This window comes from Brachyistius frenatus, unplaced genomic scaffold (assembly GCF_029030835.1).
Source record: "Brachyistius frenatus isolate BFR_SWC_R1_liver_20210118 unplaced genomic scaffold, ASM2903083v1 Contig_190, whole genome shotgun sequence".
Taxonomy (NCBI): domain Eukaryota; kingdom Metazoa; phylum Chordata; class Actinopteri; family Embiotocidae; genus Brachyistius; species Brachyistius frenatus.
Genome location: NW_027210789.1, coordinates 222,992 through 250,667, shown reverse-complemented (window position 1 = coordinate 250,667; position 27,676 = coordinate 222,992). Strand labels below are relative to the sequence as shown.

Genomic DNA, 27,676 nt, shown 5'->3' with positions numbered 1-27,676 from the left:
ACTCTATTGTGAATTCACTGCATTAAGTACTATAAGCTCAGTGTGTTTTTGCATTTTTACAAAAGTGTTAAGTATGACATCAAAATAGCGCCCCTGAAATGCAACCTTATTTATATATATATATATATTTATAAAAAAAAAATACCATTTCAAAATTATTTCTGATGAGCCCATACACAAATCTATCGGCACTATCTGCTTGTGGTTGTCATTTTACAGTCGTCTTTTCATTACAGATGTTAGTCCTAACTGACTCAGAGTGTGGCGGTATAAGGCCAGTTTCGATTATACTTAAAATAGCCGTAGAAGAAGAAGGCGGAGACGAGCCAATCAGATTCTTAAAAGAGCAGGAAATAACGCCAGTTCAAATCTCGGGCGGTGCGCTGCGGTGTTCTGTTGAATTTGGCACTGAGGTAAGCTTGTTTTGGACTTTGGTCGGTAAAGGAAAAGACAAATACACTAATTATAATAATAATAATAATAATAATAAAAAAAGACTATTTCGTTAACGTTTTGATGCAATATTAGTTCTATGATCGATGACAGGAGGATATAGCTTTACAGCGACCACAGCAGATAGCGAGTTAGCTCGTTAATGGGCGAACGTTACTTTTACAGCGGCACAAAGAAGAAGCTAAAATGGAGAGTAACCTGTCCAGACTTCTTGTGGGACTCTCTGTGCAGATCAGTCGCAGTGATGGTGAGTTCATATTTGACCTTCGAAATTATAACTGTATGTGCCCGGTGTGACTTTGACTTGTCGTCTTGTTTGTGTGTGAACCAGGTCGAGTCCATTCGGCCACGGTGAAGTCCGTTGATCCGGTCAAATCCACGATTATGGTAGAGTGGATTGAAAGGAAGACGTGCCGAGGAAAGGAGGTCAGTCATGTCATAATCACAAAAACGTGACATGTGCAAAAACACAAACGAGACGTAATCTAAACATCAATTACGATAACTACCTGGAGTGTCTTGTATTTCGGGTTTTAGGCAAGTTTCCATTTGATCTAAGGTGAGGTTTCTGCACGTCTCCTCTTGTCTGCTCTTGTTTGTGGTGTAGGTTGAAGTGAGCGAGTTATGTGCACTCAACCCAGAGCTTTTCGACAATATAAAGGTTGCCACCAACAAAGCCACTGAACCAAACCCTCCTACTCCAGGGACGGTAAGTGTCACCTGACATTTTTTACTTGGAGCACTTTTCTGTCGCACAGTCAACACGGTGAACCTTTCACATCCATAGATGAGAACAGTGCCTTCCTGTTAATTCAACACAAGCTTTGTGCTTTAATATACAGTGTCAGGATTTGATAAAAACATAACGATAAATATAGTCTCTTTTGAATTGGGAAACTTTATTCTAAAGCCTTAGATTTTGATTTGCTTTTGAGTTATCTTGATATCGGCCGCATGAGGCTGTGATTAACATGTTACACACAACTATACCTGGCTCAGCTAAATGACTAATTGATTACGCTATATCTTATTTTCTTTCCGTTTGTCTCTTCTGCAGAAGTATGAGGGTAGATTGCGCTCATCCAGGATTCCTGCCCCTGTCTCTTGTATGTAAATTAAGTGTTTTATTTGTCTGTTTGACTGCAGTGTTCAGTATTATCACCTAATTAGCTCATTTCCTTTCTAAAGCTTCTGCTCCAGCAGCCACCAAGGCTGAAGAGTCAGGTCGGCATGACACGCATGTTCCTCTCACTAAAGCAAATTCTTTTTATTCTCTAATCACTCCTTTTTGTTAAAGGGGTGTGGGTGTAAATACAAAGAATCGCAATCCTGTGAGAGCTGGTTATATTCTGATAATCACTGTGATGGAAAATCACAGCATGCAAACAAACACGTGTGGGTGCCGGGTGATTCTGGGCAGCAGCTGTCTGTTTTTGTCTATTAATCCCTAAATTCTTGCTTGGGGAAAAAAAAAAAATCACACTAAGCAAAACAAGACAAAAGGAGTGCTGAGTATCATCAATACTTAGTTAGGTACTACATTTGTACTGGCATGTTTTATCTATTTAGGACGAAATGGACTGTGCTGATATGATACACTGCTTTTGTTATTCTTAAACTGAGAGATTTTCTGTCAGTTTGATTTCTATAATCAAACATTTAATTACCTTCAAGCCTTTCGGGTAAATCTTTGTGTGCTTGTGTTAATCACTCCAAACGCACAGTTCTGCCAATCGGGATCTCTAAAGAGTTTTCTTTTATCTCAGAATGGCAAACTTATATAGTTGTGGTCATTTATATAATTTTGTGGACAACAAGCCTTGTGTATTTTCTTTCCAGTGTATGAGGGTCTGGATAACATTTAACCCCATAAAAACAAAATGTGGCAATACATAACAATACCTTCAAGACACAGACACTCGTGTTGCAGCTGCTTGACTTGGGTTTGTCTTACTTTCAGTTGCCACTCGGTCTCAGGCCCGGCAGACGTGTATGTTCCAGGCCCCTGTTACAGCACCGGTACAAACCATCACGTCTCTTCCAGCAAACCCACTGTCAGTCCAACCTGAACTCCCTCCGTCATCAGTCCTCACAAACTCTGGTAGGTGGTAATCTTATGAACACAAGTTTTAAATAGAAATTCACAATTGAGAACATTTTCAAAAACAACCTGCTGTTTCACTTAACATTGTATTGTTGTTCTTGGGGAAGGGTCACTGTGACTCTGTGTCATACAGTATATTTTGGGCATCTGTGTTGCACACAATCACATCACACCTAAATAATAATGATACAAGATATAAGTATTTTTTTCATGTTTATTTGGTATTATATGTATAACTTAATCTTTCAGTTCATTCTTTGTTTGGTAATTTTGATTTACTTTTCATTTTTATTAACCCTCCATTCTCCTTCCTTATGTAGTAATTCCAAACCAGCAGCGCGGAAAGAATGATGCCAAAACAGCGCTGTTGCTGCCTTTTGTTCCCGAAGCCGTAAAAGAGAACGGACTTGGACCTGAGAGAATGGTTCCTCTGTTGGCAGCCAAAGTAACTAACGGTAACCACTTTTACAATATCATATCACATGGATCATATCACTGGATTTCTATGATCTATAGATGTATCCTAAAGACAGAGAAAGAGCTCCACATACAGTGTCTCAACTGAGTGAAAGTATTAACATCTAATGTTTTATTCTGTACAATAATAAAACATGTTTGTCATTTTTAGGCGCTACAGTCAGAAGAAAGTCTGTGGCTCCTGCGGAATTCAACAAAGGCAGCAAAAGGCTGTCTGCTGCCATAAAGCCCCCGGACATGCAGACCAAGAGGGGAAAGGTGACATTTGTTTTTCCTTACTTCCTTTTCAACATTAACTTACTTTGTTCCCATATTTGTTTGACATTCCTTTTGTTTCCGTTTTAGTTTGGAGAGGCTTCTCGACCAAACCAGAAGTTCTATGAGATGATTCAGGACTTCAGAGAGACCTTGGAAATAAACCCAGTATCAGCTGCTGACATGGTAAGGTTGGACTCAGTAACTGTGTGCCATGTATGAAGCTGTATGCTGGTTGGGCAGTTTGTAGCACACTCCTTCTTTTTCACATCTTTGCAGATTGAGCCTCACAAGATTTGTGTGTGCGTTCGCAAGCGGCCCCTTAACAAGCAAGGTAGGTTAGAATGATATATGCGTCCACTATGCAGTATCATCTGAATATAATGTAGTAATTAATGGAAAAAATACTCACCATTGCTTTTTTTTTTTTACACACAGCCTTTGACATGTTTGTGTATTTCAGAGATGAATAAGAAGGAGATAGATGTGGTGTCTGTACCTGGGAAAGGTGCATTGCTGGTCCATGAGCCAAAACACAAGGTGGACCTCACCAAGTACTTGGACAACCAGGTCTTCCGTTTTGACTACTCCTTTGACGAGACCACCACCAACGACCTGGTCTACAAGTAATTACCTCCTTTCTTCTTTTACTGAACAAAAAGTGGTTCTGATTCTTTTTTTAAATTATTTAAAATCTTGTTCAGGGTTTTTTTCAGTTTCTTCCTGGTTAATTTAAAGGCCCTGACTTTGGGATCCTCTCTATTGTTGTTTTGTTTCTTTCAGTGTAGTGTAAATAATGTGGTGTATAGGAAAGTCTTCAGTATCGGAAACTTGAGGTGTACTTTTCATACATGCTGTTACTGTACTCTTCTTTCTGTTTTTTTTTTTTTTTTTTACAGACACTTGAGTTTATGACAGGTGTTTTTGTTTTTCTTTAGGTGCACTGCCAAACCTTTGGTGCAGTCCATTTTCGAAGGTGGAATGGCAACATGTTTTGCCTATGGCCAGACGGGAAGTGGAAAGACTCATGTAAGTCACAGCTTGCTGTAAGGGACTTGGAGTTGTATTGAAGCAGAAATGTACAAATTAGAGTTTATTCATGCGCTTTTTTCTTTTCTAGACAATGGGAGGGGATTTCACTGGGAAGCAGCAGAACAGTGCTAAAGGAATCTACGCCTTGGCAGGTATGACCAAAATCATCCCCAGATGCTCATCTGGTTTTAATGTTGATGTCTAAATTGGAATCAAAAGCAATTTTCCAATTTGCTTTTATCTGCATTGTTTGTATTTGTTCAAATTGACTGAGACCCATTGCTCCACCAATGTTAAACTGCATGTGACCCCTGCCTCAGCTGGTAATGTAAATATGGGTCACCAGTAAGTGGGGGTCAAAATGCCATTACAGGCTGGTTTATTACAATCATGGTGACAAACATCAGTTCTATAAAAGAAGTTTTAGCCTCTTGCTATAGTGGTTCAGTGCACCAATCAACATGCTACAGAACTGGAGGTGAATAACCAAAACTACATACAAAACACCTCCCTATTTCCTAACAGCATAACATCCAGACTACTACCAGTGCCACAGCAAACCTTAAATGATATCACTGCAGTCAACAAGTGAACCCCCCCCCCCTTCCCCACACCTTACCGGCCACTCCTGTGACTGGAGGCTGACAACAACCGCAGCACTAAAACGGATAAAACTGTATTAAATGACACTTTATTCAATCTAGTAACACACTGGTAAAATAATATAAAATCAATAATGTAAAATAAGCCAGCACTGTACCTGTAAACTGAACACATCACTTACTCCTTTCAATTTACCCACAAGTAAACAATTTAATAATAAACAATAAAATGTTCTCGGACCCTCGTTTTTATAATTCAATGTTTACATAATATCTAATACGTAACAGTGCATTTGCACCCGTACTTTACCGTAATGATAAAAAAAAAAAAATCTAATTAAACCACAAACAGTTTATTTGTCTTACTAAGAAGACTTGTGCAAAAGAGTGATCACAGGAACAGGAATGGAAACTGAAACATCTGTGCTTCACGACCATCCTAAATGCTGATGTGCTCTCACCTTGCTTGGCTATATTGTGGCTGGGTGTGAGTGTCCCCCTCCTACAGACACAGCATTCAGGCCTGTTGCGTGAGAACTAGGCTTTGATTGACTTCTGAGTCTTTCCCTCGTAGCCCAGGATGTTTTCTCACAGCTCAACCACCGGAAGTTTGCTCACTTGGATCTCTCTGTCTACGTCAGCTTCTTTGAGATTTACAATGGCAAAGTAAGTAAGAAAAAAAAAAAACTTTTCTCTGTGAACACATTTTAGAACATTTGACTTAAAATCAGCCGATTCAAGTTATCCTGAAAGCAAAATATATTTTTTGATTTAGGTGTATGACCTGCTGAATAAGAAAGCCAAGCTCCGTGTTTTGGAGGATGACCGACAGCAGGTTCAGGTGGTCGGCCTGGAGGAGATCGAAGTGTCCATGGCAGACGAGGTCATCAGGATGATACAGATAGGCAGTGCCTGCAGGTACTAAAATGCTTTTATGGTTTCACTTCATTATTTCAAGTTTCAACTTTGTTCAACCTAAAGGCATTGAATGTTTCAAACTGTTACCAGCTAAGAAAACGTGCCATGCAATCGAAGCATTTATGAGTCCAACCTTAATTTTCTTATTTTCCTGCTTTGTTGTCTTTTCCAGAACATCAGGTCAGACTTCAGCCAATGCCAACTCGTCCCGCTCTCATGCCATCCTCCAGATTGTGCTACGGCGCAACAACCGTGCCGCCACCCTTCACGGCAAATTTTCATTGGTCGATTTGGCTGGCAATGAGCGCGGCACAGATGTCAGCAGCAACGACCGCAGCACTTTGGTTGAGACTGCCGAGATCAACCGAAGCCTGTTGGCTCTCAAGGTAGACTATCTAAGGTGGAGGCAGGCGATTCTTGATGATTAACTAGCTGTGGCTGCAAAGAGTTTGCTTTCTCTCCTGCACCTGAGCTAGGGTGCAGATAAAGTAACTGTGGCTCTCTGAAATTAAAACCGTAAAGAAGAGTGCTTCTCTTCTGACATTCTCATAACTCTTTCCAAATATGAAATGTGCATGCACAGCACAGCACCTGAAAGAATGTCTAACCCGCCCTGTAGGAGTGCATTCGGTCACTGGGAATGAACAGCGATCATATTCCTTTCCGGATGAGCACTTTGACCAAAGTCCTCAGGGATTCCTTCATTGGGGAAAAGTCCAGGACTTGCATGGTATGTTGAAACACCAAACATTTCTTACTCAGTCTGGCGTATCTTGTATTGTGGTCTGGTTATATTGTACTGGGTGACGCACACCAGTGTACATGGGTTTAAAGTTTCAGTTGTAGGATTTAGCAAGGATTTTGTTGGGAGAAGTGTAATATAATATTCGTAATTATATTTGCATTAGTGTATGATCACTGGAAACTATGCATTGTTGTGTTTTCATTACCTTAAAAGGAGCCCTTTATAATTTAATAGGGAGTGTGTCCTCTTCCTCTGAGCTCACCATGTTGCATCGACATGTTTCTGTTGTAGTAGAGATCCAGAATGGACCAACAAATACTGGATCTGGCCTTTTGCATTTTTTGAAAGTTTTGCAAACAATGGTAGAGTCTGTTACACACTTGGAAGAGGAGAGTGAGGCGAAGGATGTTCAGTTGGTTGCAATCTGCAAACTGACCGCTACATGCCACTAAATCCTCCACCCTGCTTTTGTTAAAAGAGCAGCGTGTAGGATTTGCAGATTTAAAATGCAGAATGAATGTTGGCATATTTTTCCTCCTTCCTTCTTAGATTGCTATGGTGTCTCCAGGCATGGCTTCATGTGAATATACAATGAACACGCTACGTTATGCTGACAGGTACATATTTAGCTTTTTTTAAGTTTCAATTTGATGGCTTTTTTCCCCAGCACAATAAAGTTTGAACTTTTCTGTTCTTTGGCAGAGTGAAGGAACTCAATGGAAATACCAAAGCCATTGGAGCACCTAAGGCACTAGAGCCTGCAAATATCTCCTCAGAAGAGGTAAGCTTGCACAGCGCGAGTCCAAAATCATTAATACTAGGGAATATATCCTGTGTATGATTTGTTAAATTGGGTTTATTGCCTTTGTGTGGTGTAGGAGGAATCTGTTGTGGAAACCAGTGTGTATGATGCTATATCTCAGGTGGCAGAGCTGGAGGAGAAAGTTTATACAGAACTTCAGGTAGTGGTTTTTTTTATTTTTTTTTAATCTTGGCTCTTCTTTATGGTACACAAGTCATATTGCAACTTTTAGAAGTGCTTTTGTAAATCCTCACACCTTTTTAAACATTTCATCCTCAGAACGGAAACAACATTTTAAAAGCAATGGACCAGACCTCGTACAACATCGAGGCCGGGCTTCCCGACCTGATGGATCATTCGCGGAAGTTATTGGGTATGAACAAAGCACTGCTTTACTTGTGGTTTAGTGGTAATAATAATACATCTAATGTTGCCTTTTTTTTAGGTTGGTGTTGTTGAATATTCCACAACAGGTTTTACACTTATTCTCACTGGGCTCCGGCTTTTGTTTAAAGCCATCCACACCAGATAATAGAGCTTCTGCATTTGTGTTAAACCTGAAAGTTAACCAAAAATATGTACATTACAACCCGTCAGCTTGTTATTTTGTTATTATTTAAAGTAGTGTCCAGCTACGCATGAGGTATAAAGAGCCAAAATCTGTGAGTGACTGGTTTACATTATTTTAATCTTATTTATTATCCACAGATGTCATTCTGAATTTGCAGTCTGTTGTGGATCAGGAGAAAATGGCAAGGCTGAACCTCTGAAAGGAGCCTAAAAACCCAACCACAAGTACAAACTATCAAAGCCTTTTCTGTCATAAATAACTTTCTTTGTTTTTGTTGTCAATTTGTATTGTTTACAAAGTTTTAAAACACTACCTTAATAAAGACTTTTTATGGAAAGGTTTATTTGTTATTTTATTAACTAAAGAATATCATCAAAATGTCCTTCAAAACTTACCAGTCTTGTAAGACATCACTTTGAAATACTGGTTCGGCTGTTAGATGCAGCATGTTTTGCTATGGATGTTTTTATGTCTTACAGCGGTGTATGCAGAATTATTTGAACACGAGTCAAACCCCAAACCATTTGTTTGTATCCAGAAAACACATATAGCTTCTATCACGTACAATATCTGAAAATGAATGTCAAAGAAATCCCAGGGATGTGTGGGATGTGGTCATGGACCATAATCCATTATTCAACAGCTTCAATATATTCAGAGATTAAAACTCACATGGGATGCTTAGGGCAACTGCTCATATTCAGACTGAGTACGCCGCTTACGGACTTGAGCTTGAGCCACAACTTTGAATGCAAGATGATCTCCTGCCTGCACAAAGTAGGGTGACGGCTATCTTCAAAAGTTTCTGTTAATTGACACCAATTAACTGAACTGTTACAAAAGTCATCATGAGGGTTCAAGTTTAAGATTCAGGTTGTATGGAGAATACATTTGAGTTATAGGTTCCAGTGAGCCAAAGATTTCTCACAATGCAGATAATCAACTGGGAAGATTGGTGATGCAGTGGTTAGCAGGGTTGTGTATCAATAGGAAGGTTGGTGGTTCAATTCTCCCTTTTGTTAGGACTTTAAAAAAAATTCATACCATATCAATCAAATAGTCTGTTAGACTACGCTTGATTCTATTCTCTACTTTTTTTTTTTACTGCTTATTTCTCCTTATGATCAAGTCTACTTGACTGTTTTAATTCTGTTTGATTATGAGCAGCACTTTGGTCAACCGTTGGTGTGTCTAAATGTTCTATATAAACGCATCTGACTTGACTTCCAACACAAACCTTTACACAACTCATCAAACATGGTCTGCTGAGATGATACTTAACTGAACTGAAAAATATAAATGTTAACACTGTTACCTAACTATGCCAGTCCTGTAATCTATAATTACAATTGATTGTGTGTGGGTTTGTTTTAAAAGGCTTGAATTGCTCACCAAACTATGTGTATATATACATATATGTATATATATACATATATATGTATATATATATATATATACGTATGTGTATATATATATATATATATATACATGTGTGTATAATGTATATATATAATATATGTATATATATATATATATGTGTATATATATATACACATATATATATATGTATATGTGTGTATATATATATATATATATATAGAGAGAGAGATATAGATATATAATATATATATGTATATATATATATATATATATATATATATATATATATATATGTATATATATATATAGAGAGATATATATGTACTGTATATGTACAGCTCGTCATTTGAATATCCAGGCCAGTAGGTGGCGCCAGATGTGTTAGAAACCCAAGATTAGCCCAAGAGGAAGAGGAGGGACCAACCAGCACCGACGTGAACAGATTAACACACCGCTCCGAGTGAGGCAACAAACCCCGGAACGGTTGGAAATGAAGTGGCTGCGGTTCTCGCTCCTCGTCTTGGGGGTTTTCTCGCTGTTCTACGCCACGTCTGGTGACAACGGTGGCGTGAAGAAGATGAAGATGCAATTCGCCACCGGACCGCTTCTGAAGTTTCAGATTTGGTAAGAAAACGATATAAAAAAAAAAGAAAAAGAAAAAAAATAGGCGAGTCATTGCATGCTAGCTAAACCACGTCGTAGGCCGAAAATCGATGCAAGCTTGCTTACCTCTCGGAGGAGAACAAGCTTTCACGTTACGTTAGTTAGTTATTAGGAAGTGAATCAAGCCTAGTCTAACAGACAAGAAGGGTACAGAGAGTGGATTTAATGGGAGTTAGTGATTTTGGCCAGTTCCGACATGGCCCCCACTTCCGCTGTCAAACATTCATAATGTTAAATCCTCCCGGAGCCGCCCAGCGTCCGTTTGTCAGATCACCGCGCTCTCTTCCAGTCTACTCTATAACTATCGTATGTAACATGAACATGTGGCCTTTGGTTTTTGTACAAAGTGCCTGTAGGTGAGGCAAAAAAAAAAATATGAACAAGAATTGCGTGTTCATGTTTAACGTGAGGGGAGTTATGCTAATAAGAGACGTGAGTAACATCAACAGGAGCACGACATAAGACATTTGCGATGTAAATTTGCTTTTCTCCAAAAACGTACAGCCCCGAGCAGGGACGTGCTGCAAACTGGGGGGGAAAAAAAAATCACAGATTCTCAACAAATGATTCGCAAATAAGTTTGGATTTCAGATCACACGGATATGTTTGTTTCTCTCACCTGAATACGTCCATGTTGTAGTCTGCCTTTAGTCCCCGTTTGGTCCTGCAGGAGTACGCGGAGGACGTCTTTTTTCTAACAGCCTGCTTGTCTTCACACAGTATTTCCTGAGGGTACAAGCGGGTGTTTGAGGAGTACACGCAGGCCTTGTACCAGCGGTACCCAGACATCCGCATCGAAGGGGAGAACTATCTTCCGATGCCCCTCTACCGGTAAGAGAGACAGAGAGAGAGATTGTCTGCTTTGTTACAAGTGGATTATATACTGCTTAATTAAAGCAGCCTTGAAAACTCCCTGGGATTAGCTGTGCTTTCACAGAGGAAGGGGAATTGTCGTGCGCCGTCCTTTCCGGACGTGGACTTGTCTTCGGTAGTTTTAGTAGACAACGGATGAAACGATTGGCCCTAAAATGTGCAACCTTTAAACATCAGGATGTTTGATCCTTTCATAATGTCATATTTTAGGTACAACTGCTTCCCTCCCCCAGATTTCGATCCAAGTGAAATTATTGAGGGACTTGTTAGTTTGCACTCCTTTGCTCATTTTATTAGGTACACCCAGCTGAAAGGAATAGTCTTTATAATGACTGTCCTGCGGTAGATTTGACCTTTACTGTAATAATGAATAGTTGATTATTCATCTAAAGCATTTTTAAGCAATATTTCAAAAAAAAGTTGCTTCTCTAAAGTCTCTAGATGTCTTTGGGTGTTAGACTTGTGTTTGGAAAATATTAAAACTATGAAAAACATCAGTAATTGCAGCTGTAGAACAAATATAGATTATTATTTTTCAGTGTATTTCTCACCCCAATCTGCAATTATCCAGGAGCTATTTTTGTTTTGAGAACTATTACAGATACACACTATACTTTTGGATTCTGAGCAAATTTGAATTGTCTCATCTTTATGTCATAAAGTCAGTGGGGTTGTGAAATCTCAATGCCTGGGGAATTAGGTTATATTTGCATCAAAGGGGGGGGGTTTGTTCTCACGTGTTGTAGTTAGGTGTGGTTTTACTGAGACTCTCGGGTCTTCGGCTGAACTCTTAATGAACACACCAGAGACTTGCCCCTTTTAAAGAAAGGAGATCGTAGCACACCTTGCGTTTCAAATTCTTCAGCCAGTGTTTTTCTTAATCTCTTGTGATGTCTGTCTCTTGCACAGTCGCTGTAAGAACAAGAATATGTCCAGTGAAGGGTCGTAGTTCAACAGGTTCCACGTGTTAAATGTTGAAAGTAGTATCAGTACAGTAAATCGTTTTTTTATATACTACGGGACATATCGGGTGAAATAAGCTGTCGGTGCCATGACGGAGCATGTCTGTTTTTGAACTGCAGTGTACCACTGACCGACTCGGCCAGCCGGCGTTTCCTTCATCGAGTTACATCCAAACCACTTAAAAGCATTCAGGGATTTTTTTTCTTCTTGGAAACAACTGCTAAAGATGACATTTTGATGACTACAGATGCGTTTTTAGAGGTTTAATCAATGCCATGAGGGGTTTTAAGATGATACATTTTTTTATGAGGTTAATGTGTTTGTGAAAATATCTTCTTTTCTGCATCACAAATCAAAGTTTATTGAATAACATGTTGAACATGAGCAGCCCGCATAGACAAATTGCATAAATATCTGGAAACGACACTTGTTTGCTTTATGTTTCTATTTGAAGGAACTGTATCAAAAGCCTTTTTTTATTTTTTTTTATTTCCTCAGACACATTGCTTCCTTCCTGTCCGTGTTCAAACTGCTGGTGATTGGGCTGATTATTATCGGCAGGGACCCTTTTGCCCTCTTTGGTATGCAAGCTCCGGGCATCTGGGAGTGGGGCCAGGGAAATAAGGTAAGGGCTCCTGGAATCAAAGGACTTGTTAAAGCTCTGATCCTATGGGAGAGTTTTGACTGTCATATTCAGGTGTAACAGTGTCTCAGAGGTTGCAGTCAGGATGATGCAACTGCACATTGGGTTTTTTTTTTTGCAGGTTATCACAGATGACACTCAAAAGCATGGGTTGACTATAGAAACAGAAAGGTGGGCTTCAGTTGGGTGGTTTCCAACACAGTTGTGAAAATAAACAAAGTAGGATTTCATTCGGTGCTCCATCAGGGCTTTGAGAATGCGTTGGCTTGGATCTGTTATTTGCAGACCTGCCAAACGCTCAGAGGGGGAACGACATTTGATTGCAAACATCAAATATTTGTCAATAAACTCTTGCCCTGAAGGCTGATCTTGCATTTAACCAGAAAGCTGAAGCTTTCTGTTTTCTGATCTTGGAAAGCAAAGAGATAAGTAACAGAAAAATTTTCAGTTGTTTACAGAATAAAGATTCAGTCGGCTTTTGGCTTGGATTAGTTTTGTTAATGAATTTACTGTTATGCCTCTGCGCCCTGCCATGGCCAGAGGTATAGTGTTTTAAGGTTTGCTGTCTGCTACAGGTGTGCCATATCGTATCATTCACAATTGTATTATAAATTGTATGGATGGGATTTTAAAAATGCGTTGTGTAATAATGGCAATATTCCTACTTGCTGACGTAATGACAGCTTCATGGTGGTCAGTGTTTGCTCGGGAACACGACTGACAGTTGTGGGGAAACCGTTTTTGTGCTTTTCACTCCCAATTTCTGTCATTTTTCTTTCAGATATATGCGTGCATGATGGTGTTCTTCCTCAGCAATATGATTGAAAACCAGTTAATGTCGACAGGAGCGTTTGAAATCACGTTAAATGGTGAGTCTTTGATTTACAGCATGAGCTTTGACTGAACCCAGTGATTTGGAGTACGGTCGATTTCACAAGGTTACCGTGTTGTAAATACTGGTAGTGAGGAAGTGTTTTAGTCAACTATGATTTAAAAAAAAAAAAAAAATCCTTTGTAATATTATCAGTAAACTTTTGAGGCAAAGGGAAAAAAAAAAAAAAAATCCAGTGATTTACAGCAACAGTGTTGTATTTTCATAGATGTACCGGTGTGGTCCAAACTGGAGTCGGGCCACCTGCCCTCCATGCAGCAGCTGGTGCAAATCCTCGACAACGAGATGAAGATGAACGTTCACATGAACACAAGACCCCTCCACCACTCCTAACCCTACTGTTCAATTCCTGGCTGGAGCTAAAAGCCCCTCCATGTAAGTACAGTAGGAATAGGATAAAAAAAAAAGAGCCTTTCATATTTATTTTTTTTTGGACCAGAGGAACATTTTATTTGAACTCAGTCTGCCCTCCCTCTCTTCCTGTCTAGGTTTGAGGTGGGTTTCTCACTGGGCTGTGAGATGATGTTTATGAACGTCTGCGCTGAAGGCAGGAAGACTGCCAGCACAGACTGGATGCCCTCATCACTCCTCACCATGCCCCTTAGAGATGTCCTGCCCCTGACGCCAGAGTGGGAGCCATGGCTACAGTGCCGGCCGGTCATTTTCTTGTTCTATTCAAACTACTGCAGATTTCATCCAGGTGACAATAGTGGCCCCATAAGGAGAGATCTACCATTGATTCTTGTAGTCTTTAACCTGTTGCATATAATTCATCTATGTGAATAAAAGATCGTGTCATTTGTACCACTGAGCCATATTTAGAATTTTAAGTTTATTGTCCTAAAAGTAATTTACCAAGTAGAAAATCCAACACATAAAATCTGTCATCACTGTTGTGAAAATAATATTGGGATAACGTGTCTTGGTATGATTTCCGAATATTTTTTATATTTACATACCTTGGAGGAAGATGAGAAGATTAATAAAACATATTGTAACTATTTAACTGTGAAGCTGTGTGTTGTTGAGCACTGATGTGGCGGAAAGGGGCGTCAATTACCTATGTGAGAGGAAATAATGATCTTTTCCTAAGTGACCCTGGATTGAAATGGATAATTGGTGAACTTTATCAAGTTTGTAGCCACTTCAGGTAAAGAAAACCTGAACGGAATAGCAAAACAATAATCTGAATGTCCTGCAGATTGAAGCAGTCAGTGAGTGCACATCTTTAAGACAACCTAATGTTATTAGGAAGTCTTTAGGCTCTTAACTGATTTGAGTAGGTGTGGTAAAACAGATGAGACGTAAGTACAATGCAAGACCAAACCAGATAAGGATATTACAGTGCTATAGCGTGTCCTGTGAATTCTGGTTGTACAGTAAGACCTATGTTTGATAGTTTCTGTTTGTACAATCAGACACTGCACATAATGATGTTTGAGGAAATGTAGATAACTCTTCTGTCACGAGTGTAAATGTAGAAAGTGCATCCACACTAAAAAAAAAAAAAAAAGATTCACTGAGGAGTATGGGAAAATATTAATTTGCAATTTGTGTCATAGGAATTAAGTCTTTGCTTTACTGCCAGGACATAAATGTTGGCGCACAAGTATACGGTATAATTTGTCTCCCAGATTTCCTTTAGTTGCTGTGGAAAAAAACAAAAACGTGTATAAAACTTAAGACAATTTATTTAAACTTGCGTTTGACTTTATGCTATTATTCCTCTGTGACCTAATTTTATTAGCCGAGCTGCTGTCATTGTGTCACAGTGTTCTTCATTGTAGATACATCAACCATCCTTAAGATACCCATGGATGAAGGCCCTGTCATTGTCACTCATCATAACATAAGCGCTGTCTTCCAGAAGCCTTTCGGCAGCAACACGAAGGTGAGGGGTGAGTCTGGTCTCAGGCAGTCGGGGATGGGACGGCGTCATCAGGCACTGGTGAAGACCCTGAATGACCAGCTGGATCCTGATCTTGGCTGCCTTTAGGAACAGCTGCTCCTTCAGTACAGGTGATTTTGAAGTAGGTGTTCTGTAGCCACCCTAAAAAAAAAAAAAAGTTTATTCACATTAATGAAGTCATATACCAGGCATTTACTTTGACCTGAATCAAGAGGCCACGGTTTATAAAGATGGATATATATTTTTTAATATATATATATATATATATAAAATGTTAAACACAGGATCAATCTGGTGAAATGCAATACTCTAAAAAGGGCACCTTGGAATACAATGTTAGAGTAAATACCAGCAAGCTGGAGCTCAACTGAGGTATTTGAACAAGCGGACACGCAGTATACTGTGAAAAAAATCAAATAAACCACTAATTGCTATTGTTAGTGCACGACCAGAAACACTATCATTTCTGTCATATGCTAGTTAAAAAGAGGAAACGATGCTCAGGTTTTACCTGAATACAGCAGGCTCCCACGTGGAACTTTGCCTGTTGGCCTTGCGCCAAGAAGGAGACAAACACTTGTTGATTCTTTAAGACTCGGACTGCGACAGATTTGTTGAGGGGCAGGAAGATGGGGTGCAGAGGAGTGGGGAGCTGACTGCCCCAGCTCCACCGGCAAACTTTGGCACCTGCATCGCTCAAACACTGACCACCTGTTCTGTTTAAGACCAGCCTGCAATGGGAACACGCACAAACGGATACGCGCACACACACTGGAGCTCATTGCCGTTTTGTTTCAGCACGTGGTTGTTCATTTTAACAAATATTTGATTTACACCCCAATTCTTTTATCTTGAAACCATACAAGAGCATGCTGCCATTAGTACAAATATTATACAGAATTTATTACCATAATGGTAATAATGACCAAATCTTATGAAATAATAAATAGAAAAGACATATCTACCATATGCTGCCACTGCTGTGATAACACGCCGCTCTGCCATCAGACTGGAACACAGCTCTGATCGGCTGATTGGGAGCACCGCTGTCGTCATACACGATGCAGACTCTTCCATTATTTTTAGTGACCACGACAACGAGAGCCAAGAGGCCTGAGGGATAACTGTAACCGCGGTGATAAGGACGGAAACACAACAGTCTGAACCAACTGGGATTAGCTCTGTCTTTGAGTTTGAGTTGCTGTTTAGCACTTCTGTAATTTGTTCTTGATTTCCAAACTCACTGAAAATCTCATCACATGATGGAAACCTATTCATTGTATCTGAGTGGATACAAGACCTGAGCAGAGCCATCAGGGAACAGAGTCAGGAATTTCCTGCCTTTGGAATAGTACTTCAGGACAAACCCAGTCCCTTCCTAGAAATATTAAAAAAAAAGAGAATTAAACAAGGTAAAAAAAAAAAAAAAATGCTCTTCGAAAGAATGGAAATGTGATTATAGATCTCCTGCTATTAAGCGGCACTCAAGCAAATGCACAAATCAAAGTCTTCTTACTCATCATCACACAGATGTCTAAAAAACTATTGTTCTCAAGTCATAAAACGTAACCTCGATGATGTACTTAACTTAGAGACCACAAATTCATAACAGATTACTGTATCATTATAGACTGATGGTGTATTGTGACATTTACAGTATAAGGTACAGAGGCTCTAGCAAAATATTACCTTTGACAGTTGCATTGTGGGAATTGTAGGCTTTTCATTCAAGTACGTATAGAGCCTGATCTATAAATAGGACTAAACTTGACCGCTGCGGCATCATTGTTTTATAATGTTCTCTCTTTCCCTTTAATCCGCCACCCTCCCCCCACCGTTTATGGAAGTACAATCCCAGATATCTGGAGTAACTCTTTAGTTGCCATAAACTAATATCTGTCCTTTTTACAGAGGCAAAATATGACATCTTACATTTGAATGGTTATACGCATTATTAGACACGCGTGCTCACATGGGAGTGGTTTTCATACAAAGATTGAGATGCAGTGTGATGCGGAGTTCTGAGCCTTCTATTCAAATATATTCTGAACTTTACATGTGTTGGAAGGAACATTATTTTAGATATTCATAGTATCATGGAATAAAACCAACTTCTCAGTGCTGTGTTTCATGAGAAATAACTCGGTAATTTGTGGGTACCTGATGATGACATATGCCAAACTGAATTCCCTTGTGATCACAAACGGGAACCAACACCTGCTTCTCTTCCTCTTCAAATTTCAAGCAGTGTTCGGGTTTCTTAAACGGACACAGTGTCCAGGATCCTCTTTGTGATACACAAGAGAGTCGGAAGCTGATGCCCTTTGATGTCGGGGAAACTAAACAATAGCAAAGAACAAAACTGCTTTAGTCTCATTTAAAGTTAAAATATTGTTTTCTTTCACACAAATCAATTGAACAAACAGAAAGATATGGAAAATATAAATACTATAGACATTGTGTATGCTAGTTTGTTTATGCATAGAGTTTGTGCTGTTAGTGTGTTAGTTACTCACACATCTCTGCTACAGGTAGATAAACTGCGTAGTCCCTGTACACGTTCACTCTATGAAAAAAAAAAAAAAATACAAATTAGATTGCTCCTGACATTAATGCCACGTGTTACTTAAGCTTTCTATTAATTATGATTTTGTTTTGATGCACTTCTCTCCAGAGATATAAAAGGCAAATGTGTACCCAAAAGTAGTTTTAAATATTTTGGGATCCCCCTTGCTTCGGGTGGTCAGATCCTCAACCGTCCTGCGTCGGGCCAACGGATCCTCCATCTCTCCCTCTAAATTGTCTTCGTCTGATGACAGATTTTCCATCTTTGAGCTACATTCCTGATTTAACAAAACTCTGTGCCTCATCAGCATGTAATGTAGTTGCTGCCGCTGGGTACAACAGAAGTACGGAGATGTCTAAGATATTTAAAAAAAATTTAAAAAAAAAGGCAGATGCAAGGAGGTCAGTAGTGCATTAGGTCAAGTTGGGGAAATTGATTTACTATCTGCCTCACCTCTGGCTCTATCCATGCTAGGTCCAGCGGAGGTCCGGCCTTTTGCCCACAGTACTGACAACGTACTTCGTAGTCAGTTGGAGGCTGGGATTGGATTAGAGAGTTAAATTGGGTGAATCAGTCACATTTTGCTGCTGTAGATGAAAACGTACAACAGTGGATTGGTAGACATTTGATCTTAGTACCGTGGGAATAATATTTGGTAAGTATAGCTGGCTGTCAGACTCCCCATTGTACCTCAGAACTCCTGCAGCTGTGATATAATAGGTGGGCGAGTCCATGTCAGACTGTGGACATCGTTCCAGTGTAAACAAACACAGAGAGAAATACGATTAAAAGGGCATAAACAAGCTATTATTCAAAGATATGAGTGAGAAAGAGATCAAACATTTACCGTCTACTAGAGCTGCAACGATCAGTGGATTAATAGTTGATTGAAAAAAAAAAAGAAAATTGCCAAATACTTAAACCATTGATTATTCATCGAGTCTCTTTTTTTTTTTTTTTTTTTTTTTTTTTTTTTTTTTATAAAGCTAAAATCCTCAGTTTCTTAAATGTTTATATTTTCTGGTTCCTTTAGTCCTCCATAACAATAAACAGAAAATATTTTTGCTTTTGGTCAGGACAAAACAGGACATTTTGGGCTGCACCTTGAGCTTTGGGTCAACACTTCTCACCGTTTTCTCACATTGTAAAGACCGAACAACAAATCGATTAATCAAAAATATGATCCACAGATTGATCGATAATGAAAACAATCATTAGTTGCAGCCTTAATGTCCACTACCTGTTCTGTCTTCCGTGGTCATCCAGGACAGTCAGTGGATCATGTTCGAATGCAGCAGCAGCAGCATCTAGTCTATGGACTTCATCTTTTTGTCTGTCCCTCTGACTGTAGTGAAGTCACTGTGTTCAGTATTAGTCACAGGTTCAAATGACACCATTCAGTGCTGCACATGCTGCTTCTCTCTTGTCAAAGAGACCGACACGGTAGATAGAAGAAAAAGCATATTCTGTCTCTTACCAGAAAAACCTACACTCAGTATTAGCATTACATTTCCCCAAATAAAAAAAAAAGTAAATCTCCAAAATGTATGGCCTTTAGATTTATTTGAGCCATGTTATCATGAAAACAAATACAAAGTACTGCACTCACCACAGTTGTAGTCAGATATTCAGCGATGCTTCACACTTGCTGGTGTTGTCAGTAACCTTGGAGATGAAATAGCAGTAACTGCAATGTGTCAAGTAACAGCTAACCTAACTTTGGCTGCTGGGTGATTGGTTGTAATGCACGCAAACATCAGGAAGCAGATTTCTAATATACTGTATGATACTGTCAAAGACTCCCCACAGACTTGGGCACCAGGATTAAAGAAAAAGATGATCCTGAAATCTAATGTAAACTTTATATGAAGACTTATTGAAAAAGAAAGAAAAAAAAAAAAGAACTAAGGTACAAGTTCAGATTTTGTTAGATTGATTCTCTATTTACTTTTAAAAGATAACTACATTTTGGTATGCAAATTTGATAATCCAGTGGTTGTCAATTACTTTAGAAAAATTTGCAAAAGATCTAAAAGTCAAATGGTTTGTAAGGCCAATCTTCATAAAGTTTTTTTTTTTTTTAAATGTATTTTGAAGATATGAAAGTAAAGCCACAACAGCTGGAAACTGCTAAAACCTCACCTGAAGGGCATATCTCAGCTGTTTTGGGGCTTCATCAGCAGATGGAGTTTTTCCAGTTGCCATGGACTTGTAGATTTTTAAATTTTAAATATTCGCTGAGCACCTCCTGCCTTTAGAGGCTGAGCTTCAGAGTTCTTCCTTGACCTTGGAAACGGCACTTGACAAAACTTTTAATTCAAGGCTAATTTGGTGGCTGTTTTTCCAGCTTTCAATCATTTCACATTATCTGTGTCAAAGGTCAAGAGTGAACCTTGAGGTCATGGTGATGTAAATAATACTATATAGAATAAAGCCAATGGAAGTGTAGTAGTTTGAAATAAGTATGTTGAAATTTGATGCATTTTTGCAGCAATTTTACTCTGCCTGTTTCAAACCCTTCTTCAAAAACCTCTGATCGGCGGCTTCGATCATGTAATAAATCAAATCTATTTATAGAAAACGGCTCTATAATTGTTTGGACTTTTAACAGATACACACGCAAACGTTGAAAATCTTAACCTGAAATCCGCGGCCTCTTTGACGTCATCGCAAGCTCGACTTTTCACCCAGCTGTAAGCGATGCCAGATGATTAGAGAACAAGCAATTAGTCAACCCGCGGAGGCTTTTAATTGGCTGCTGCAGCAACCTGCTTTCCTCGCCGCCAGAAAACGTCGCAACACAAATAGGGTGGCGTTGGAACTGGTGACCGCAGCGCGAAACACCTCCAGGAGTTGCGCAGAAACAAAATGATGCGTGAAGAAAAGAAGAAAAGTGCCTCCTTCCGCTCGGCCGCAGCTGTTATTCTGGCATGTTATTTGGTGCAAACCGCAAGCTGTTTTCGACTGAGAAAAACAGAAAGACGAGAGTGGCGGAAAGATGCCGATTCTGCCACCGGGGTCGGTGTTCAAGAGGGGGAAATCGTGTTCGGGGAAGTCTTCGAGACTGGGTTAGACCCCGAGTCACACGGGACAAGGAAAGCCCTTTCAAACGCTTCTGCGGAGGATGAAACCGCGTACCAAGCGGACTTCGTAGGTAAGCCTATCGCGTATGTCCGTCTTGTATGTTTCAAATTAGTTCTGTTCAATTTTATTTATACAGCGCCAAATCACAACACGGGTTATTTCATGGCACTTAACCCTCGTGTTGTCCTCTTGTCAAAATGACCAGCAGCTGTGTTCAACCAAGTTCTATTTTATTTCTAATATTTTTTTATATTTTTTTGGGGGGGGATCATTGGTCATCATTCTTTTAAAGAAACCCTCACAGCCTCCTTGTCACCAATGATCCCCAAAAATATGAAAATAAAAATGGAACTTGGTTGAACACAGCTGTGGGTCATTTTGACCCAAGGACAACACGAGGGTTAACCGCATTCAAGTCCTTGCAGCAGAACTTTACAGCATTATACAGAGAAATCCAACAATTCAACAAGCAAGTGGGCGGCATTACACTGGAGGGCATATGCAGCTTTAATCTCTCGATTTGATTTTATACGTTTAGGGCGATATAACTCCTGAACATAGACTGTACTGATTTTCTTTTGGTTTCTTTCAGGCTGGGCCAAAGGACAAATACAGGACGCCAGCTCCAAGGAGGCACAATGGAAGCACATGTCGCCTTCTCTGCAGTGCAGTGGAGACCAGATGAAGTTTAGATCAGTGGGACCGGGAGCGTCGCAGTTTGCGGTGGTACAAGGTAAAGTAACAAAGTCCACTTTGTGTTCTCGTAATGTAATGTGTTTACACCAATGCTTGCACGTTGATTGTGAGACTTTTTTTTTTTTTTTTTTTTTTGCCTACAGGAACTGCACCAGCACTACCTCTGTCCCAGGTCCCTTCCACTTGTGGCTACACTATGAACAGGAACTCCATGGCACTTATTATGCTGGTTCCCTATGATGGCTGCAATGTGATTCGAGAGGTAACTTTAGCTCCTGAAATGTGACCTGTTTCTACTTTTTAGAAACCTGGAATGAGTTATAATTTCACAATTGTTGTCTAATCTGGTAAATTAAAAAAAAAAAAAAAAAAAAAAAGACTTTTAAAAATCCAACCATTTTAATTATTCATTATTTAAAGAAATGATAAACATGACATTAATGGGGATTTTTTTTTTTTCCCCAATCCTAAATCATGGTGGCCTAAATCTATGGACTTTGATCTAATTAATAATAAATACATAAATAAAAAAAAGATTTGGATTAAATTGAGCATTTGCTGCTTTCTGCTGTTTTAAGGCTGTAACCCAGGGTTACCATTTGATGGTTTGTGTAACCGTGAGTTCTGATTGTGTTTTCTTATCCCAAGGGTGGAAGTTATGTGCTGCCACTGCGTTGGCATGGAATTCCAGTCTCACTCTGGTGTCCCAAACCATCTGCATCTTCTACAACTTCTGCCCCACCTCAGACATTTAGGTACCCACCATCAAACCCTCGGGTGCCCCAGATCCCTCGGGTACCAACAGTCCCGCAGGTTCCCCAGATACTTCGAGTGCCCCAGGTGCTTAAGAATCCAGAGATGTCAACTCCCATATTGCCCCCATCCCATTACTTTCTACCCCCTCTGCTTTATCCACGGTACCCTTCAGTACTAGGACCTGCAACAGTTGGAAAGAAATCAGAAATACCCAAATTTCCACAATACCCTCCTTTCTCCCCTCCCTTTTATCCGTATTTTCATCCCCCAGTCACAACAGCCGCACCAACCACAAAACCGCCTACTACTACTACTACTACTACTACAGCTACAGCCGCCCCTGCAAAGATAACAGCCATCGCTCCTTTCCAGATGTTTCCTTTTCCTCCTCACTCGCGTCCCTTTTCACATTTTCCTTGGCCGTTTCAAGGGTCTCTGCCAGCAGTGTCCCAACCCATAGCCAAACCAGCAGCTCAGCCCCAGTTGCCGCAGCTTCCATCCTATATGCCTTTCTTGCCTCAATATCCTCCCTTTTTCGCACCACAATATCCAAAAAATCATAACCCAGATCGAATGCCGACTGAGAAGCCAAACCACATGCAGTCACACCATCGCCTGCACCATCACCCCCAAAATCACCATCATCCACATTACCAGAGTCATTTTGCAGGCATGCCTTTTCCCCCGCCTTCAGTCTAGTATGCTGAAACTGTTGTAATAAATGGTTTGAATAACTTAAGTGACTTGTCAGTTCTTGGCATTTGTTGAAATTCTTTTGGTCAGATAGAGTTTGGATGTTAAATCTACAGAAAGGTTGTGACTTGATTTATTTTATTTTGGGGGGGGGGGTAGGGGGTTGGGGGGTTTGCAAAGACCCTACAATAGGTGCATGTAGCTCAGGTAAATGGTCCACATTGGGGAAAAAGGTCTACTGATGCCACAAAATTACTGAAACAAAAACTTTCTTTCACATGGAAAACGAGTCATGACATAAACCCTTTGCTGACAGTGGTCCATGGCAAACCTGCAACTGATCTATTTATTGCATCTGAAGTGATTTGATTTTAAAGTAATGCTTTATCTGGCATTTATGAATGTTTAGTGTAGCATTGTGGCAAAACCACTTATTGGTGACATTCAACATTGAGTGGTTTGTGTGCACAAGCTTTATTTTCTTTTACCTTTTCAAGTCTGAATAATTTCTGATAAATGGACCAACTGTACTTGTCATGGTGTAAAGTTTGTTCTGAATTTTACTTTTAAAATGGGCAAATACATGCAGGAGTAAAAACAACACTACAGCTGGACAGGTCTCTTTTTGACTGTCACAGGATCTCATTACATTTATTCATCTGCCAATAGTTATTTGTACCGATAGTGTTTTAACTGCATTTATGCATTTAATGCATTAATACCAGTAGCTAGAAACTATTCTTGAAATTTAGATCAACATCTTAATCACTTACAGGAAATTGCATTTGCTGTAACAAAGCATAAAATATAATTTCCTTCAAATGTAGGTCTCAGAAGTTACTCGGTGGTTTAACAAGCTTGTCAGGCCAGTCAAGCTATTAGGATTTTGAATTATGACCTCCTCGATTGAATAACATTTACTTTTAACAATATTAAAGTACTTTTACTTACTATTTTGAGAAATTTGGTTGGCAATCAGTTGATGTCTTGTGTGGCTCACAATTAAACAATTCACACTTGAACTAATTGTTTTTTTGACATCTTTTAAAAGACATCTCTACAAATTTTAAGTATGAATTGTACACTTTTTAAAACAAATATAATGTCTATACAATTTCACACTACTTGTGGCAGTGCCTGTTCATAACAGCCTGTTTGGCAGCGTGATTGCCTGGCTTCGTGTAAAGCCATGTTGCTTTCTTGAGAACGGCTTGCTGCAGACGTAAGTGAAAACGCGCTCAACTACGTCCGCGGCAATGCTCTTTGGAACTGCAGCTGTGCGATGCCACTCTGCCCCCGCTGTTTGACAAGAGTGCCAGTTGACTGTTTATTAAAATGTATTGATAGTAAACGATTCACATGTCCAAATTGTACCATATTTGCCAGTGCACATCCTCTGGTATACTCTCCAAGTTTGAAGCGAAAGGGACGAATGAATGTCAAGATATGCGAGTGACAAAGAAATAGAGATTCCTTGCAGTATAGTTTAGATGTCCATGTGCTGTATAGTTGTGTGTAGAAATCAGGGAAAATAATTCCCCGTAGTCTCTCCATGTTCTGTTGTATTTGTTTCTCTTCATGTTCATTATAATACATACATTTTCACACTACTGGAACTATACTGAAAATATTATTTGCATCTTTATGTATTCTACTTTAAATATGTCAGGATTTAATTTACTTTTTATGGAACCTGCAAATACCAAAAAGTTTGGCGTGAGGGAGAATGCCTTAATGGCTTAAATATGATTAAGCTTTTCACAATAAAACATATGCAAGTGAGTCACGAAAAACTAGAACTGGAACTGAAGGGGAATTGTTTAGTTCAGATTAAGTGTTTACCAATAATACTTAAGTCATGGACACAGTCTATGGACTATATTATTATTATCTTCGTATTCACTTCTGTTGACTGATAAGCTGAAAGGCAGCAAGCATCAATGATATAAATATTCACGTAACTTGACACTAAAAAATAACATACAAAAACCGGTTGTGTGTGTACTGCTTGATGCCACATGATAAATATTTAATTTACTTATTTTGTCTGAAGGAAACACTGGACTCACACACCTGTTGTGCAGACACCTAATCAGCCCACCTGTTAGGGGCTAATTTACCACAGGTGCGAGCTGGATCTGTTTGATTACTTGGTGCCAAAATGTGCACAGTATTAAAAAGCTGTGATGCAGTTGCTGTGCTTCATAGCAAGGTGCTTTCCATCTGCGTCGCCGTTATGGAAGGTGACAATGGAGGGAGCTGTAGAGCACGTCAGAGTGTCGCAGTCATATTGCTCTTGTGCTCTTTAGCCCCGAGTTTAACTTGTGTTAGCTTGCCAGGGCTTAACAAAAACATTGACACAGACGAGGAAGTTGGTGAGGCTGCAAGAATGGCAGAAATAATTTTCTTTAATGGGAAAAGGATTAACTTCCTGTCAGGATCTGCTTCTGTTGCTGCCAAAGGAAATGACGGTTTGCTGAATTTGGACTTCTATCAACCCGACAGCACAGGTAAGACTTCACCGTTTGGTTTTCTGCTAATTTTATATGCCGTGTACAAATGCTCACAAGCCAAAAGGATGTTGCTGTTGACCTATATTTTGGAACATCTTTATTCCTAAAGGTACTCTGGAGCAGACATCACAGCTGGAGAATGACATGGCTGATGAAGCAGCATGGAGGCGCTTGAACGCTTCACTCCACTGTGGTCAAAAAAAAGATGATGTTGAAAGCCACGGGACTTAGTGCTGTCGATTTACAACTGGACATGGGTAGACAAACCAACTTTAATTTAGCTTTAAGCTATTGGTACATAACGGTGTTTGTCATTTAAATATTGCTGTGTCTCTTCCCTCTTAGGACATGCTCGTCGCTTGCCTCTGATCCAGGTACCTGAAACTTGTGGCTACTTGGTGCAGCAGAATGCAATGGACCTTGTTTTAGATGTTCCTTATGATGGCTGCAATGTGATGCAAGAGGTATGACTCTGTTTCTCCTCTATTAGCTGGCTAAAAAGACTTGGTGCAAAAAAACAACAAAAAAATTAAATCAGTAAAAAGTCAAAGGGATTCCATTTCTCTCTTTTTTTTGTTGTTGTTTTTTTTGGTTTTTTTGGTTGTTAAAAATGGTGACTTGTATTTGTAAAAATGAGTATAGCTGGTGAAACGGTTGCAGTTTACTTTGGCAAATGCTTCAAATCAGGTCAAGCATGTTATTACTAACTCAGGTTCTTTTCTAATCTTGTTTCAGAATGGGAGATACGTGTTGCTAATGACTTGGTTGGGGACTTCAGTTAAATTCACCTGCCCCATGTTACCAAGACCTGATCCAACACCTGCTTCGACTAACCCTAAACCTATGCAACAGCCCTGGACAGTTTCTTTCCCTCACAGACCCTAGAGCCTTCGTCGTCCTAAACGACATGCAAAGCAGCCCCCTTCCATCTATGATCCCATTTGTCTTTATTATCTCCAATTGTATAACTATTACATGTATACGATGGGAATGGTACCAACTGCCAACACTGCTCCAACTACAGAGAAACACCCTCAAATTAAGCCTCCTGAATATCCTCATCTGTACTACCCACGTTACCATTATAACCCTTACTACCCTTACTACCTCTACTACCCTAAACAAAATCTGCCACCAGCAACAACCACTTTGACACCGGCTACTACCAAACCAAATATTTCTCGAGACTTATATTTTCCTCATCCCTACTCCCCTCGAGAAAGGCAACAGGTGCAACAATTGCCTGACAACTCTGAAATGTATCGCCACCCAAATGCCCAGAATTACTATGGAAAGTATCCTTACTCACAGATTCTAATTGAGCCTACTCGGCCTCCAAGTAAGACGTGTACCAAACCTCCCACCGCAAAACCTGACACTCCACATACAACAACAACTACTCCTAAAGGATGCCCCCATAAAAAAAAAAACACCCAGCAATAGCGGCTCTCCAGGTCAAATTAGTTCCAGATATTTTTCTTTCCATGACCTCCCGTTCAATCCATACGTTTCATTAAACCACGGTGGCAAAGCCCCAGATAACCAGAAATGCCCCGTTTGAAGCAAGTAAAAAAAAAAAATCTGCATTCCAGCCTAAAGTGCATCCAGGCTCCGACTGGTAATCCTGGTTTCCCGGCTCAACAGGTCAAGATGATTCTTAACTTGCCTGAAAAATCTACCACCTAATTTTCATTAGTTCTAAGAAGTGCTAAGGATCACTTGTAAAATATATATATTTTTTGGCATTAATTTAAGTGTCAAGTTTTTCATTGATATTTGTCTCTCAGGAACTGGTGTCCTGAATATTCAATAAAAACACATTTTTACTTGGAACTCCATCTCATCTTTTGTCTGTAATGCAAATGTTTACATTTTGTGCCGTAGTGCTTTAACCTCTGACAAGCAGGTAACAAATTTCTTGAATCTTATGCCCTTGAGCTATTCCAGTTAATAGCACTGATCATTCAAGTAGGAGAAATACACAATTCAGCATTCACAGCTGGTTGCCTCATTGTGTGCTTTATTTATTTATTTATTTATTAAATCTTTGACTAAAATTAAATTTGATCTCTCCATTGCTCATGTA

General features: G+C 39.6%; 4 protein-coding genes across 6 annotated transcripts; 3 read left to right on the top strand and 1 right to left on the bottom strand.

The window, feature by feature from the left end:
- Positions 1-358: 358 nt before the first annotated feature.
- kif2c (kinesin family member 2C) lies at positions 359-8,296 on the top strand. 2 transcript variants are annotated; one of them, XM_069718369.1, is made up of 23 exons: positions 359-413; positions 619-700; positions 785-879; positions 1,061-1,162; positions 1,511-1,559; positions 1,642-1,677; positions 2,414-2,554; positions 2,878-3,012; positions 3,186-3,292; positions 3,380-3,475; positions 3,569-3,623; positions 3,753-3,915; positions 4,228-4,318; positions 4,410-4,473; positions 5,498-5,589; positions 5,699-5,841; positions 6,014-6,227; positions 6,461-6,571; positions 7,136-7,203; positions 7,289-7,367; positions 7,465-7,548; positions 7,668-7,761; positions 8,097-8,296. In XM_069718369.1, exons 2-23 carry the CDS (start codon positions 640-642, stop codon positions 8,156-8,158), a joined length of 2,142 nt encoding a protein of 713 aa, XP_069574470.1. In that variant the 5' UTR covers positions 359-413; positions 619-639; the 3' UTR covers positions 8,159-8,296. The 2 variants fall into 2 exon arrangements, with proteins under 2 accessions (XP_069574470.1, XP_069574471.1); XM_069718370.1 differs by lacking the exon at positions 1,642-1,677.
- A 1,483-nt stretch (positions 8,297-9,779) lies between these two features.
- On the top strand, positions 9,780-14,374 carry selenot1a (selenoprotein T, 1a). The gene is made up of 6 exons (XM_069718362.1): positions 9,780-9,963; positions 10,723-10,833; positions 12,337-12,463; positions 13,263-13,350; positions 13,582-13,748; positions 13,862-14,374. Exons 1-5 carry the CDS (start codon positions 9,830-9,832, stop codon positions 13,704-13,706), a joined length of 585 nt encoding a protein of 194 aa, XP_069574463.1. The 5' UTR covers positions 9,780-9,829; the 3' UTR covers positions 13,707-13,748; positions 13,862-14,374.
- Positions 14,375-14,463: 89 nt separating this feature from the next.
- On the bottom strand, positions 14,464-18,722 carry LOC138632633 (uncharacterized). Of its 2 annotated transcripts, none has more exons than XM_069718360.1 (9): positions 18,487-18,722; positions 18,302-18,385; positions 17,980-18,203; positions 17,799-17,848; positions 17,443-17,621; positions 16,578-16,660; positions 16,248-16,406; positions 15,794-16,013; positions 14,464-15,423 (listed from the first exon to the last, which is right to left on the bottom strand). In XM_069718360.1, exons 1-9 carry the CDS (start codon positions 18,580-18,582, stop codon positions 15,166-15,168), a joined length of 1,353 nt encoding a protein of 450 aa, XP_069574461.1. In that variant the 5' UTR covers positions 18,583-18,722; the 3' UTR covers positions 14,464-15,165. The 2 variants fall into 2 exon arrangements, with proteins under 2 accessions (XP_069574461.1, XP_069574462.1); XM_069718361.1 differs by having other exon boundaries at positions 17,980-18,176.
- A 1,838-nt stretch (positions 18,723-20,560) lies between these two features.
- LOC138632632 (uncharacterized) lies at positions 20,561-23,110 on the top strand. Its single transcript, XM_069718359.1, has 4 exons — positions 20,561-21,002; positions 21,525-21,665; positions 21,772-21,890; positions 22,277-23,110. The coding sequence occupies exons 1-4, from the start codon at positions 20,717-20,719 to the stop codon at positions 23,081-23,083; spliced, it is 1,353 nt and encodes a 450-aa protein (XP_069574460.1). The 5' UTR covers positions 20,561-20,716; the 3' UTR covers positions 23,084-23,110.
- The last annotated feature ends 4,566 nt before the right edge of the window (positions 23,111-27,676 follow it).

Coding starts and splice junctions, on each gene's coding strand:
- kif2c (XM_069718369.1), top strand. CDS start 640: ATGGAGAGTAACCTGTCCAGACTTCTTGTGGGACTCTCTGTGCAGATC. Junction 701..784: donor GCAGATCAGTCGCAGTGATG/GTGAGTTCATAT, acceptor TGTGTGAACCAG/GTCGAGTCCATTCGGCCACG. Junction 7,204..7,288: donor ACGCTACGTTATGCTGACAG/GTACATATTTAG, acceptor GTTCTTTGGCAG/AGTGAAGGAACTCAATGGAA.
- LOC138632633 (XM_069718360.1), bottom strand. CDS start 18,582: ATGGACTCGCCCACCTATTATATCACAGCTGCAGGAGTTCTGAGGTAC. Junction 18,386..18,486: donor TACCAAATATTATTCCCACG/GTACTAAGATCA, acceptor ATCCAATCCCAG/CCTCCAACTGACTACGAAGT. Junction 17,622..17,798: donor TCTACCTGTAGCAGAGATGT/GTGAGTAACTAA, acceptor GCTATTGTTTAG/TTTCCCCGACATCAAAGGGC.
- LOC138632632 (XM_069718359.1), top strand. CDS start 20,717: ATGATGCGTGAAGAAAAGAAGAAAAGTGCCTCCTTCCGCTCGGCCGCA. Junction 21,666..21,771: donor GCAGTTTGCGGTGGTACAAG/GTAAAGTAACAA, acceptor TTTTGCCTACAG/GAACTGCACCAGCACTACCT. Junction 21,891..22,276: donor GCTGCAATGTGATTCGAGAG/GTAACTTTAGCT, acceptor TCTTATCCCAAG/GGTGGAAGTTATGTGCTGCC.